Consider the following 16,579-nt stretch of genomic DNA (forward strand, 5'->3'; position numbering starts at 1 on the left):
GGTAGTATTGACATTTTGACAATATTTATTCTTCCAATCCATGAGCAGGGAATGTCTTTCCATTTCTTTAAATCTTCTTCAATTACCTTCATAAGCTTTCTATAGTTTTCAGCATACAGATCCTTTACATCTTTGGTTAGATTTATTCCTAGGTATTTTATGTTTCTTGGTGCAATTGTGAATGGGATCAGTTTCTTTATTTGTCTTTCTGTTGCTTCATTGTTAGTGTATAAGAATGCAACTGATTTCTGTACATTGATTTTGTATCCTGCAACTTTGCTGAATTCATGGATCAGTTCTAGCAGACTTTTGGTGGAGTCTATCGGATTTTCCATGGATAATATCATGTCATCTGCAAAAAGCGAAAGCTTGACTTCATCTTTGCCAATTTTGATGCCTTTGATTTCCTTTTGTTGTCTGATTGCTGATGCTAGAATTTCCAGCACTATGTTAAACAACAGCGGTGAGAGTGGGCATCCCTGTCGTGTTCCTGATCTCAGGGAAAAAGCTCTCAGTTTTTCCCCGTTGAGGATGATGTTAGCTGTGGGCTTTTCATAAATGGCTTTTATGATCTTTAAGTATGTTCCTTCTATCCCGACTTTCTCAAGGGTTTTTATTAAGAAAGGGTGCTGGATTTTGTCAAAGGCCTTTTCTGCATCGATTGACAGGATCATATGGTTTTTCTCTTTTTTTTTGTTAATGTGATGTATCACGTTGATTGATTTGCGAATGTTGAACCAGCCCTGCATCCCAGGAATGAATCCCACTTGATCATGGTGAATAATTCTTTTTATATGCCATTGAATTCGATTTGCTAGTATCTTATTGAGAATTTTGGCATCCATATTCATCAGGGATATTGGCCTGTAGTTCTCTTTTTTTACTGGGTCTCTGTCTGGTTTAGGAATCAAAGTAATACTGGCTTCATAGAATGAGTCTGGAAGTTTTCCTTCCCTTTCTATTTCTTGGAATAGCTTGAGAAGGATAGGTATTATCTCTGCTTTAAACGTCTGGTAGAACTCCCCTGGGAAGCCATCTGGTCCTGGACTCTTATTTGTTGGGAGATTTTTGATAACCGATTCAATTTCTTCGCTGGTGATGGGTCTGTTCAAGCTTTCTATTTCCTCCTGATTGAGTTTTGGAAGAGTGTGGGTGTTCAGGAATTTGTCCATTCCTTCCAGGTTGTCCAATTTGTTGGCATATAATTTTTCATAGTATTCCCTGATAATTGTTTGTATCTCTGAGGGATTGGTTGTAATCATTCCATTTTCATTCATGATTTTATCTATTTGGGTCATCTCCCTTTTCTTTTTGAGAAGCCTGGCTAGAGGTTTGTCAATTTTGTTTATTTTTTCAAAAAACCAACTCTTGGTTTCGTTGATCTGCTCTACATTTTTTTTAGATTCTATATTGTTTATTTCTGCTCTGATCTTTATTATTTCTCTTCTTCTGCTGGGTTTAGGCTAAAGCATATACATTTCTAATTTTGATACTGCTATACTTCTTTTAAGGAAGTTGTGCCAGTTTACACTCCTACCAGTAATATATGAGTATGCCTCTTTCCAAAGTGTGTTATTAAACTTTTTACTTTTACAAACTGTATGAAAAAAATGTATCTCACAATAGTACTAATTTCATAAGTGCTATTTAAAATTTTTTTAAACATTTATTTATTTTTGACAGACAGAGAGAGACAGAGTCTGAGCAGGGAAGGGACAGAGAGAGAAGGAGACACAGAATCTGAAGCAGATTCTGACGAGCCTGATGCAGGCTCGAACCCACGAACCGTGGGATCATGACCTGAGCGGAAACCAAGAGCTTAATGAACTGCACACCCAGGTGCCCCATAAGTGCTATTTTTAAAATGTTTACTTTTAAGTTTTGAGACAGAGAGGTGGAGAGCAAGCAGGGGAGGGGCAAGGGACAAGGACATAGAATCCCAAGCAGGCTCTATGCTGTTAGCACAAAGCCCATGTGGGGCTTGAACTCACAAACTGTGAGATCATGACCTGAGCGGAAACCAAGAGACAGGTGTTTAACCAACTGAGCCACCCAGGTGCCCCAGTGCTGCTGCTGTTGTTGTTGTTGTTGTTGTTGTTTTAATTGACCTATCTTTTGCTCATTTCTCCATTTGATTGTTGCTTTTTTTCTTACTGATTTGTAAGAGCTTTCAGTCTATATTAGGAAATTAACTCTTTGTCAATTGAATTACAGCGGGTTTCCCCCAATTTGTTAAATGCTTTTTGGAATTTGCTACTAATGACTTATCAGACAGCAGACATTCTTTCTTCCCTTTCTCCCTTCCTCTCCTCCCTCCCTCTGTTTGTTCATTGGTGCCTTCTTTCCTTCCTCCCTCCCTCCCTTCTTTCCTTCCTTCCTTCCTTCCTTCCTTCCTTCCTTCCTTCCTTCCTTCCATCTTTCCTCTCTCCCTCTCTCCCTTCTCATTTTTATAGCTGAATTTATCAATCTTCTTTTATGGTTTCTTGGTTCTGTGCCATAATTAGAAAGGTATTCTTCACAGTGTCATTATAAAATGAATTCCCATGCATTTTGTTAAGTACTCATGTGAATTTGGGGCTCCTGGGTGGCTAAGTCGGTTAAACATCCGACTCTTGATTTCGGCTCAGATCATGATCTCACTGTTAGTAAGTTGGAGTGCTGCATCAGGCGCTGATGGTGTGGAGCCCGCTTGGGATTCTGTCTCTCCTTTTCTCTGCCCCTCCCCACTTGTGCTCTCTCTCTCTCTCTCTCTCTCTCTCTCTCTCAAAATAAATAAAATTTTTTTTAAAGTACTCATGTGAATTCATTCAACCTTCTTTCTAAATTTAAAGGCTCCATTTCATATTATTAAAAGACAGAGGAAAGTATTAATTTAATAAGATTCAATAGAGTTTTCAAAAAACCCTAAACTGTTATTTTTACTTATTTTTAAAATGTTATTTATTTTTTTAATTGAAGTATAGTTGACAGTATATTTATATTATATTTAATATAATTTATAATTTGTTATATATATTTATATATGTACATATATTAATATAATTTATAATATAATTTAATATTATATTTAACTGAAGTATAGTTGACAATAATATTATATTACTTTAGGGTTTACAAAATAAGTGAAGAGGCTTAAGAGGTACAAACAACTTTTTTTTTCTGAGAGGGAGAGAGAAAATCCTAAACAGGCCACACACTCAACGCAGAGCCCGACACAGGGCATGACCATGAGATCATGACCTGACCAGAAATCAAGAGTTGGATACTTAACTGACTGAACCACCCAGATGCCCCTACAAACCGAACTTTTAAACTTGAACCATGCTATTTGACTTTTAAACTCTTAGTAGAGGCATATACACAGTCGTGTACAATTTAACAGATTAGGAAAACAGGCTCTGGGTGAAATGAATTGAAGTCTTAATGTTTTCTGGAGGAATACTGAAATGCATTTAATTTAAGAATGTTTTATCATTTCTTTATATTTTCAGATTCAAAAAATTAAAATTAAAAACTCTACCTTTTGGTCTACTATTGTTTACAATTGCAAAGAAAGTTCATAGTGGGAGAAATTAGAGAGGAAGGAGCTTAATTATACTGTACATAGAAAGGTCTTATAATAGTTGGGCAGTAAGAAATTCTCAATAATAAATGTTTTTCTCATTCTTTGACATCTAAATAAAACTGCTTAAGAGTATTTGACTTCACATTCATTTTTCCACTCAAGAATTTTTAGATGATTCCATGAAACCATTCAAATATATTACTTAAATTTCATACTGAATAGTGGCAATAAGAACATTAGAAATCTCCAGATTTAACTTTAATTTAATAATTATTATTTTCTTCTAGATTTGCTTACCTGTATGGGTAGCCTGTCCTTCAAAGTCTTCCTCCAAACTTTGGCTTTTGGCTTCGTCCATTTTAGGGATTAGATTTGATATAATCTATAGTATGAACAAAGAAGTAATGATTATATATGTATACATATACCTTTCTATGTACAGTATAATTAAGCTCCTTCCTAACTTCTCCCACTATGAACTTTCTTTGCAATTGTAAACAGTAGTAGGCCAAAGGTAGAGTTTTTAATTTTAATTTTTTGAATCTGAAAAAAATATATATACATATATGTGAGATTCTATTATTCTCCTGCTGCCAAGTTCCACAGTAGGCTAAGAGTTATCACTAAGTGATAAAGTGTTCAATATGTTTCTGTCTGCCTTGTAAAAGTATATCAATGTAATGTTTATGTTATTAAAGATATTTTGACCTAAATATTTTACATAATTCATAGTTTGTTTTTACTTAAAGAGCCTTCAGTTTAAATCTATGTACTTAGTGAACATTATTTATTACATAGTTTTTTATTTTGTTACCAAATATCATACAATTATATCCCAATATTTTATATAACAACACTTTTAAAATTAATAATAATTATAAGCTTACTATGAATACTATGTGCAGACATTGTTCCAATTACTTTATGTGTCAAAAATCATTTAATTCTCACATAGCCATATGTGGCAGAGATAATTGTTAATGTCATTTTACAACTGAGGAAGCTGAAGGACAGGGAGTTTAAGTTACTTGTCCATGATTGCATAGTAAGTGGTAGAGCAAAAATTTGAACCTAGATTTAATTGTAGAGCTAAATTTTAAGTCATTACACTCTTATGGAAGTTAACATAAGGAAGTAGAGTCATTTTGTCAATATGGTTTGACAAATCCAACTTCTGAACTGGCATTAACGAATAATGATCTAAGAAACAGTGCTGTTCAAAAACTAATTCCATAACATCTCTCCAGACCATCAAGCAAGTTTTGGTGAAATCTCCCAACAAGCAGATAACAATTAGTCACTATGCCTATAGAATTTTGACTAAATAAAATATGTCACAATATCTACCAAAAGTACATGAAGTTTTATTCATGGGAAACTCTTTGATGTCATTACATAGAACCTATTTATTCTTTGTTCACATCAAATCCAACTTATGTACTTAGTTATCTTTCCAACATCTGGAAAACTCTATTATACATACTAACACATTCCCTGCGGGGTCCGTATAGATGTGACTTTTTTGAAATTTTAACGTTTATTTATTTTTGAGAAGAGAGAGACAGAGCATGAGCTGGGGAGGAGAGAGAAAGAGGGAGACACAGAATCCGAAACAGGCTCCAGGCTCCAAGCTGTCAGCACAGAGCCAGATGTGGGGCTTGAACTCAGGACCCTGAGACCATGACCCGAGCAGAAGTCAGACGCTTAACCGACTGAGCCATCCAGGCGTCCCATAATTTTATTGTTTCTATCATTGTAGTCCTTACTCAGAATCACTGGATGTCAAAGTCTTTGCCAATTTGATTTTATCCATTTGAACAAGAAAAGCCTTTTAAGCAAAGGCTGTCGAGAGCTCTTGGAGACTGTAGATATGGATTTTAAATCATGTGTCTTTCTCATGTTCATGTAAAAGGGGGAATATAAGCAAAATAAATGGTTTGAGTCACTTAAAAAAAAGCTATCAAGGGAACACCAATTTATTACACTATATTTATGTAACTATAGATGTAATCAAAATATTAAAATTCAATGGATTTAGTAATTAAAAAGAATAAAGGAAAATGGAAATAAATAAATGTTAGTTAAAACATGCTACTTAAGTGATACCTGGCTGGCTCAGTCAGTAGAGCATACAACTCTTAATCTCAGGGTGCTGAATTCGAGCCCCACATTGGGTGTACAGCTTACTTTAAAGTAAACAAACAAACAAATAAGCATTATATTTAAAAAGCTACTTAAGGGTGTCTGGTTGGCTCAATTGGTTAAGTGTCCGACTTCTACTCAGATCATGATCTCACAGTTTGTGAGTTTAAGCCCTGTGTTGGGCTCTGTACTGACAGCTCAGAGCCTGGAGCCTGCTTCAGATTCTGTCTCTGTCTCTCTGCCCCTTCCCTGCTTGCTCACTGTCTCTCTCTCTCTCTCTCTCTCTCTCTCTCTCTCTCTCTCTCTCAAATATAAATAAACATTAAAGCTACATAAACACTAAGCTACTTAATTACTTATTGCAATTACTTAAAAATAATTTTTGCATTTAAAAAAATGAATATTTATTAGTTTGCTTCAAAAGAACACTTCACAACAAAGTAATAGAAACTTTTTGATAACTTCAATAGTTCTATACACCCTAGAGAAGAAGACACTCAACCAGACTTCCCCCCACCGCCCACAGAAGTATAGAGTTAATTTGGGGTAACTACGATTCACGGTAAATACAATAAATACACAATAAGTACATTAAGACTATGTAAAGATAATTTTTATTTCAAATGTTGAAGAAAAAGAAGCATAACTTGCTTCTTGGCTTGCCTCTTGCCAACCTAGTTAGAAATCCAGTAAAAAAAATTTTTCATTTTCCAAAAAGACTTTTGCCAATTTGTTTACTGAATAGATAATCCCATTACTTGGGGAAAACTTGATTCATTGATTCAATTAGTATATTTTAAGAATAGACTATGTGGCCGGCATTTCCATAGGCTCTGAATTACGTGAAGAACAAAACTCTTCCAATATGACACTTACAAACACTAAGACCTAAGTCAGCTAGGTTGTCTATTTAGTAAAAACCAGAGCCCATCTTTACCTAATGCCTTCATTTGAGTTAGAGTACAAAGATTGATAAAATTTACTACTATTTACTACTAGGGAAACCAGTCAACACATACAAATTGAAAGAAACATATTGAAACATATTTGCTGACACTGCTTGAAGATTCTGTAGAGGAGACACAAGTCCAGTATAATTAACTTATTGATGTTTTTGATCTACACTCCTATTAATAATATTCCCTGTCATCACCTCACTCTGGGGTTTTCTGATTTCCTCAAATAACTTATCTTTTTCAAAATTAGCATTAGTATCCTAAAATTAATTGAATTAGTATTTGGAAGGTGCTTAGATCCAGACACATAGTGAGTGTTATGTGAGTCTGTAAAATAAAATAAAAATATGTATTTTATGTTTGTAATACAGTACAACAATCATTTAAAACATATGATCAGCATTTGGTTTGCAGTGGTATTCTTAGTGGTTAAAAAATTCCATGTCTGCTTTGGGTTAAAGGTTTTAAAATAACAATAGGATGTTTACAAGACTTTGGGTATTAATAAGCTCATCTGTGTGTGATTGCAAATTGGTGATAAAATAGGGTGAGAAGACAGAAAAGTGCTTCCATCCCCAAATTTGCTGTGGTTCAGCAGTTACTGTATTTTCCATCTTATGTATTATAAGAATCTGTAATGTTGTTCCCTTTTGATTTTAGATATATATACATGTTAATGAGACATATAGTTTAAAATATAATTTTACCAGGTTTGGGTTTTATTTTCCTCTTAGTGTAGGATTTTAATAGTAATTTAAAATAATGGCTGATAGGGAATAACATTTCTCACACTTTGCTCTTAAAACTCTAACACCTCCCATAGTGATGATCTAGAATAGAAAGGAAGTGAGTAAAATTCTTAAACATTAGTTTAAAAAACTCTTTAAAAACCCCAATCTACCCCTGAACTATTTCATTATTATCATTATCCTTGTTCACATGATACTGTGATGATGACATCTGTTAATCATTTTAAATATATTGACCTGATCTAATCAGACTATCTAGTTTACAATTGACTTGTACATTCTCAGTGTTCTGAAGAAGAGCTTTGCCTTCAATACTAACTATTGTAGTTTGCTGGTAGATTTGCAAAAACTAGAGTCATCTCCCCACTATGTTCTAGATTGACTTCTCTCCTAGCATCCACAACAATTTTTTTAGGACTTATTTTTACATTCCTTTTCCTCCACTACTGTAAGCTTTTTTCAGGACAGGAACAAGTTTTTTACTTGTTCTTGTCTTCTTATAATTGTTTCACATGTTATAAATACTCCATAAGTTACAGCAGCCATTTAAAATTTTTTTTAAATGTTTATTTTTGAGAGAGACAGAGGCAGAGGCAGAGAGTGGAGGGGGGTGAGGGCAGAGAGAGAAGGAGACACGGAATCTGAAGTAGGCTCCAGGCTCTGAGCTGTCAGCACAGAGCCCAATGCAGGGCTTGAACTCACAGACTGCAAGATCATGACCTGAGCCAAAGTCAGACACTCAACCCACTGAGCCACCCAGGCGCCCCTACAGCAGTCATTTTTAAAAGAAACCACTATGTGCTAGATACTTTATAGATACTGTTTTTAATCCTCAAAAAATTATTATCTTCATTTTTCAGACATGGACTCTCAGGTTTCAGGAGATTCCGTGACTTGCCAAAGCTCACAGAGCTTGTAGCAGTAGATAGAGCCAGGGTTCAATCCGAATTTGTCAGACTCTCAAACCTCAAAAATCCTCATTTTTTTCTGTTCTTTCATTACCTCAATAAAATGCTAAAAGGAATGAATGAATTAACCAAATAAATCAGCCTAAGTTTTTATAGAAGCATTAAAACCAAGATGAGAATATGAAAAATAATCGATCAATAAGCTACCATGTTCCTAAATTCCTTGAGATAGTAGTTACTTGAATGATAAATGTCTCTGTTTTGCATTAAACCTCACTGATTTATGCTGAGTGTAACAGCATAAATAAATAAATAGTATAAGTAAATAAAAGCAAGTGTAATATGCAATAATTTGTCAGTTCTGTATCAAACTGAAACTAGAAAATGCAAAGTTATGGAAACATTATACTTAGCTTTGCATGGAGATTTGGCCAGCCAAGTGATATTTCACTCATGGGATTCGTATCAACCTCTTAAGAATTAACTGTATACTCCAAAGAATGGTATTTGAATTTTTAAATGTAATTGAAACAACAGTCTTTAAGATCAATTTCTAAAATTAAGTCTGTTTGCTTCTTAGTGCAAATCTTCTCAATGTGTGGCATATATTTGAAAACTAACACTTCAGTCTTTCAAACTGTCTGCCTCTTTTCAATTTGTCAGAAATCACATAAACATAACTTCCTGGTATCTTAGTCTGCTCAGGCTATTTTAACAAAATACTGTAGACTTCTGGGGCAGAAATTTATTTTCTCACAGTTTTGTAGGCCAGGAGTCCCAGATCAAGGTTTGGCAGGGCTTTCTGGTGAAGCTTCTCTTCCTGGCTTGCAAATAGCCACCTTTACTCTGTGTTCTTGCATGGTGTAGAGATTGAGTTCTCTGGTGTCCCCTCTTGTAAAGACACTAAATCTATGGATTAAGGCCCTACCCTTGTGCTCTCATTTAACCATTATTTCCTTCCTTACTAATTAGTATCTCAAAATACCATCACAGTTAGAGTTAGGTCATCAACATGAATTGTGGGGGCACAATTCAGTCCATAGCCCCTGGTTCTGTTTTGTGATAAATTATCTAAATTATGTTAGATGCTGGCTGTTATTTCTGAGTCTGCCTAGCCTGCCTTTTCCTTAATTTCTGAAGCCTTGCAGCCTCTGGATTTCTCAGGACTCACCATCTATCGTCTAAGAATTACAATTAGTGCAATGAGGCATACCTAGGATTAACTTGTCCATTTTTTTGGATTCTTCACTAGTTCTTTCCCTGCTTCTAGACCCATATTCCTGAGATAACATAGAAGGCTCTATAAAAACATAGGGCAGGAAGCCCCTGCATGCCAAATAATATAAATGCCAGTTATTTCCTTGGCCAGTTTCTGGGTTGCACTGATGCCCTGAGGAAAGTATTGGTGTCTGTACTAACTACAATAGAATGTAGACTATTCAGGCATAACAAAGAATGAAATCTTGCCATTTGTAACAACATAGATGGAACTAGAGAGTATCATGCTATGTGAAAGAAGTCAGTCAGAGAAAGACAAATACAAAATGATTTCACCCACATGTAGAATTTAAGAAATAAAACAAACAGAGGCACCTGGGTGGCTCAGTTGGTTAAGCTTCCGACTTCGGCTCAGGTCATGATCTCCCAGTTCGTGAGCTTGAGCCCCGCACTGGGATCTGCCCTGACAACTCAGAGCCTGGAGCCTGCTTCAGATCCGGTGTCTCCCTCTCTCTCTCTGTCCCTCTCCCACTCGTGCTCTCTCTCTCCCTCTCTCAAAAATAAATAAATGCGAAAAAAAATTTTTTTAATTGCTAGGTGGAGAAAAATCTATAGAAATTCTGCTTCACCTTCACTTCTTTTTTGTTTAGTTTTTATTTAAATTCCAGTTAGTTAACATATAGTGTAATATCAGCTTCAGGTGTTCAATTTAGTGATTCAACACTTGCATACAACCCCGGTGCTCATCACAACTGCCCTCCTCAATCCTCATCACCTATTTAACCCCTTCCCCCCTCCTCTCCTCTGGTAACCATCAGTTTGTTCTCTATAGTTAAGAGTCTGTTTCTTGGTTTGTCTCTCTTCTCCCCCACCCCCGATCCATGTTAGTTTGTTTTGTTTCTTAAATTCCACATGAATGGAATCATGAAGTATTTGTATTTCTCTGACTGACTTATTTTTGATAGAAACCCTGATTTTGTGCCTTGATCTGTGCTTTATTAAGGGTGTCACTCTTACAGGGCTTCACATCCTACCCTTTTCTACCTCTAACCATACATCTCCTTAGGTCTGTGCTCTCCTGTTTTCCAAGGTGACTGTGAACTAATCTGATCAACTAAGCCAGGCTAATGTTCTCACCAATGCTAATATATTAATGTCAGATGTTTTAACCCTTGCCATGACTATCTTTCCCAATGTCATATTGGACTCCTATAGCAAACAATTCTGCTTTTCCTTTATTAGTAAAAAAGTGCTGGGAATTTCACATCAGATAGATCTAATAGCACCATGTCATATCATAGGAGTTATTGCTGGGTTTGTGGAGACCTCCATTACCTCTCAAATCATAAAGATAGTTATAATGATTTCACATAAGACATAATTTCTTCTTTCTCTATACCACCCCTCTATTTTATTTACTGACATTGAGAACTGGAGATTTCTAGTAAGAGTAATGTTATGTTAGGTCCAGTATCAATGTAGAGGGAATTTTATGTCTCATAATATGTCAGTTAATTTCTTGAATAATTCTCCAATTGATTAATTATATATGTCTTCTCCTCTGAGGAGTAGCTAAGCTTCTTGTGGGTAAGAACCATTCATTACAATACTTCGAGTGACAGTAGAACATAGTAATACATAGACACTTGGGTTCAAATATAGCCCTACCAATTATTGACTGGGTGACCTTGAACAAATCACAAAATCTCTCTGTGTTTTAGTTTTCTTATTTGTAAAATTGGAGTAATAATAGTGGCCACTTCAAAAGGCTGTGTGAGTATTAAATGATATGCAATGTATCATGTAAAATGTGTAATATTTAGTTGTAGGAACTTAATAGATGTTGAGCAAAAGTGATAATTAGTAAATAATTAAAAATTTTAAATACTAAAATAAAATATTTAAAATTAATAATAGATGTTTTCAAATCAATATAAATTTTGTTTTGGAATCAATGCATTTATGCACTGCTTATGTCTAATTATCTCTCCCACCCAAGAATATCTGTGTGTGTGTGTGTGTGTGTGTACATGTGTGTGTACACAGTCACACATATATTATACATTTATCTCAGAATTGTTTTCTATTCTATTTTATTAACTAAAGTTTATCCTAATACTTTGATTTATGCTAATACTTTGGTTATCTTTATCCTAATACTTTGATATACTTCTAGTAAGGTCTGTTTGCCATAAAACATTTAAGACATTTAAGAATGTGAAACCTGAGGGGAGATTCATTTGGTGAATTACAGGCTAATTCAGGTTGATTAATACAGGTAATACAGGCTAATTAGCCTGAAATACAGACTAATAAAACGTACATGAAAATGCCTGGAAAACAATAGTAAGATTTTCTGAAAAGTGCATAAGTGGAAAATGAGAGGTGGTGATTTAAATTTGATTTTCCATTTTTGTCATAGTGGTTTATATATTTTTTCTGAATTTCGGTTATTTAATGGAGGAGGACTTTGCAGAGATAGTTACAATACTCAGGATTTATGTTGCTGCCTTTAGTCATTCTAGTTGTTAATTTTGGGGTAGGTCAACTTTCACATTGTTTTTTATCGTAATGAAAGTATTTTTCTTAATAAATCCGCAGAATCATGAATGGATTATAGCACACACTATCCTCAAAATGGCTGTCACAAATAGATGCTGAGCAAATGGTTGACACCAAGCAAACGTTACTTTTCTTTCCCTTACATATAAAACACACACCTTGATGCCATCGAAAACATCCCTTTATCACTTTCACTCTCCCTGGTATCTAAAGTTCATAACAACTTAGATAGAAGAATTATGATAGAAACTTTGATAAGAGACACTGCAGAGTATATATAATGGTTAATGGTTCCTATTCTTCTCAAATTGTTTTGAGTCTCATTTTGTTATAAATGAGACTGGACAGGTGGAAGATGTAAGGAGTCTTTTAAACAATTTGTATGTCAGGAATGCATAGCATATGGCAGTCTTCTATTTGTCAGCCAGTATCATCAGTTACAAATATCCTGGGAAAATATAAGCTTCCAAATTATAACTGAGTTTTTGCTCCTAATGAAAGAAAAAGACATTAACCTATTCAAGTTTGCTCTTACTACAAACATTTCTCTTACTACAGACATTTCCTTAGTTGTTCTGAAGCAAATAGAAATGTTGGAATCTTGCTGGAAATTCAGAGCAGATACCTTGTTTTGAATATCTGTATATCTCGTAACTATACTTACTTTAGCACTTACTGTTATAATTACAGTAGACGCATTATTATGAATGGTTCATATATATCTTGACAACTTCTGTAATTCAAATGCATTTTATAAACATAATATTTACTCAAAAAATTGCCATGATGAGTTAGATGACCTCTAAAATTTTTTTCTAGCTTTAATGTTAGGATATATATACGTATAGGATATATATATAAATGGATGCTATAGTTGAAAGCTATTTTTGAAGTTAATAAAAAAACTCAATGACAAAACAATGGGAAAATTTTACTTCATTTTCATGAGGCAAACTGTAAAGATTATTATTAATCATAATTACCTCCACAATGAGGCAAAATAGAAGGAAATATAATCAATCAAAAGAAAAATTGCACCTAATTTAACAAATATCCACAAACTCCCTATATTCTTTTATTTATTTTTTATTTTTTTTAACGTTTATTTCTTTTTGAGACAGAGAGAGACAGAGCATGAACAGGGGAGAGGCAGAGAGAGAGGGAGACACAGAATCCGACACAGGCTCCAGACTCCGAGCTGTCAGCACAGAGCCTGACGCGGGGCTCGAACTCACAGACCATGAGATCATGACCTGAGCCAAAGTCAGCCGCTTAACCGACTGAGCCACCCAGAAGCCCCTATTCTTTTCTTCTTTTCTTTTAAAACATTACTTCTGTGTCATTAAATTTTTGAAGTAACCTTCTGAAACAGCTATTATTATCCCCACTTAAATAGACAACCCCTCCCTGTAAAAACCCCAAAAATGTAATACTAAAAATAAAACAAAAAACAAGAACACACAACTGGTTAAGTGCCTGGTTCTAAGCCTGAGAATGCTTTCTCACTGAGCGTAATACTCCCTTTCACAGCTCAGGAGTCATATCTTCAAATGCAAAGTGCAAGGAATCATCCCTTCTTTCCTTCAATTCTCTCTTCACTCAAAAGGAGGACTGAAGAATTTTAAATTTCAAAATTAATTCGCTTTCCATGGTTTTATTTAACTATCTGAAATAACTATCTTTGAGTCTGGAATATCAAGTTCAAAATTATGTGTTTACTCTGAATTTACATTAGTGAAGATGAGTAGTGCCAATCTCTTTAAGAGGGAAAGATCCGCGGAATTTGTTTTACAGTTAGATAAGTCATTACTGAATGTTACTTTGAAATATTTTAAAAGAACACCCATGAGCATTAAAATCAGTATTCTTTCCCCCAAGGTAAAAGTTTAAAAATTGTATGAAGAAGGGGCGCCTGGGTGGCGCAGTCGGTTAAGCGTCCGACTTCAGCCAGGTCACGATCTCGCGGTCCGTGAGTTCGAGCCCCGCGTCGGGCTCTGGGCTGATGGCTCGGAGCCTGGAGCCTGTTTCCGATTCTGTGTCTCCCTCTCTCTCTGCCCCTCCCCCGTTCATGCTCTGTCTCTCTCTGTCCCAAAAATAAGAAAGAAAAAAAAAAAAGAAAAGAAAAAATTGTATGAAGAAGATTACTTGCAGACTCACAGTTTGGTTCTATGTGCCTCGTATCCTTGGTTATGTTCAGTAGATGAGAAGGCCTGTTTACTGAACTTCACTTGAACTTGGACAGGTTTAAGCTCAGATTTAAGATCCCTGAATATTGATGACCCTGGCAGAAATAGCTCTGAACAGGTAATAGGATTAACATAAGAGATTTACAAAGTCTGTTCATTAACAGTAAGGCAAAGACAAACTAAAACAATGAAGAACTTCAAGTTCTGTGGTAAATACAATCTTTGTCCACCTATTTTATGTTATTTGAAGAAAAAAAATTATCTCTTTCCAGCATGGAAATTTCACTCAGAAATTCACTTGCCATTTTCAGAAAGAAAAAATTAGTTTTTCTGGTCAAGAAATTTTCTTGGTCCAACTGTAAGAACTATCCTTCTTGACAATTGCATTTGGCATGATCCATTTTCCTCCTAAATTCACCAAACAACTATTTTCTTCTAACTTTTTAGTGTCCTGAAATGCCTTGCATATTAAAATCTTTTATTTTTTATAAATAAAAGATTTATTTCTTTGTTTGTAAAAAAAAAATACTGGAAATGTTTGAATACAGTCTTTGTTATTATTTTTTTTTAAAATTATTTATTTTTGAGAGAGAGAGATATACACAGAGTGTGAGCAGGGGAAGGGCAGAGAGAGGAAGACACAGAATCCAAAGCACGCTCCAGGCTCTGAGCTGTCAGCACAGAACCCAATGCAGGGCTTGAACTCATGAACCATGAGATCATGACCTCAGCCCAAGTTGAATGCTCAACTGACTGAGCCACCCAGGCGCCCCTTGAATAGTCTTTATAATGTTAATGAGTTCAACCTTTCTATCTTGCCCCTACTTTATTGTATCTTTCCTAGTTCTTGTTTGTTTTATTATGTTGGTCATTTCATTTTCCTTCCATTGGCATTCAAAACAAAGAACTTTCATTCAGCAACAACTTATAGACTGCCTACCCTTTGATAGGGAATGCTCAACAGAAGTGTTTTTGCAGTCTTTGAAAATTAAACTTCTGAAACTATTAGTTCAAAGCACCTCATAGAATGTATATTCTGTAATCTAAGAGTAGTTACCTTATAGTTTACAGAATGTATTTAATGGGCAAAAGATAGCAATTACATGAATATTTATTTATTACAATAAAATCAGTATGTATTCATTAGTTCCATAAATATGAGCACCTACTTTGTGTAAACCAGCAGTGACTAGGTACTGAGGATACAAAGAAATTAAACTATATGCCCTATGTCATGGGGATCACAGTTCAGTAAAGGAGATAAGAAAGTAAAAATCACAATGAAATGTTATAATTACTACAAAATTGGGACTATGTAAGAAATATTTTATGACACGAATAGAGTTAGTTTTCAACTTTTTCTGTAAGTTTTTTTTGGGGGGGATACAAGTGAGTGAGGGGCAGAGAGAGAATCCTATGAGGGGTTAGAGAGAGAGAGAGAAGTGGTGCTCATGTTTTACCTGAATTGGGGCTTGAGCTCACCCCAGTGTGGGACTTGAACTCACTAACCATGAGATCATGACCTAAGCCAAAGTCAGATGCTTAATGATTGAGCTACCCAGGCACCCTAAAACGTTTTTTGTTTTTGTTTTTTAAAATTCAAGTTAGTTAACATGTAGTGTAATAATGATTTCAGGAATAGAATTTAGTAATTCATCACTTACATAACACCCAGTGCTCATCCCAACAAGAGCCCTCCTAATGCCCATTGCCCATTTAGCCCACCCTGCTCACCCAACACCCTCCAGCAACCCTGTTTGTTCTCTGTATTTAAAAGTCCTTTATGGTTTGTCTCCCTCTCTGTTTTTATCTAATTTTTGCTTCCCTTCCCCTATGTTCATCTGTTGTTTTCTTAAATTCCACATATGAGTGAAATCATGATATCTGTCTTTCTCTGACTTATTTTGCATAGCATAATACTTTCTAGTTCTATCCACGTTGCTGCAAATGGCAAGATTTCATTCTTTTTGATCATCAAGTACTATTCCACTATATATATATATATACGTATATATATATACATATATAAAAATATATATACGTATATATATACACACACACACACATGCATACACACAAGCACACATATCATTCCTTCTTTATCAATTCATCGGTTGATGGACATTTGGGCTCTTTCCATGCTTTGGCTGTTGTCAATAGTGCTGCTATAAATATTGGGGTGCATGTGCCCTTCGAATCAGCATTTTTTTCTCTTTTGGGTAAATACCTACTACTGCAATTGCTGGGTTATAGGGTAGTTCTATTTTTAATTTGTTGAGGAACCTCCGTACTG

General features: G+C 35.0%; 1 protein-coding gene across 2 annotated transcripts in view; it reads right to left on the reverse strand.

Annotated features, from left to right (window-relative positions):
• Positions 1–14,354, reverse strand: part of PDC (phosducin) — a 19,640-nt gene extending 5,286 nt beyond the window's left edge. The window contains exons 1-2 of one of the 2 annotated variants that reach the window (XM_040446614.1): positions 14,246–14,354; positions 3,863–3,947 (exon numbers count right to left, since the gene is read on the reverse strand). In XM_040446614.1, the coding sequence (XP_040302548.1) occupies positions 3,863–3,923 (61 nt within the window). In that variant the 5' untranslated portion in view covers positions 3,924–3,947; positions 14,246–14,354. The remainder of the gene's footprint in view (positions 1–3,862; positions 3,948–14,245) is intronic. The other variant, XM_040446615.1, reaches the window with a different exon arrangement.
• Between the last annotated feature and the right edge of the window lie 2,225 nt (positions 14,355–16,579).

Source organism: Herpailurus yagouaroundi, unplaced genomic scaffold (genome assembly GCF_014898765.1).
Source record: "Herpailurus yagouaroundi ecotype Mexico unplaced genomic scaffold, PumYag 195, whole genome shotgun sequence".
NCBI lineage: Eukaryota > Metazoa > Chordata > Mammalia > Carnivora > Felidae > Herpailurus > Herpailurus yagouaroundi.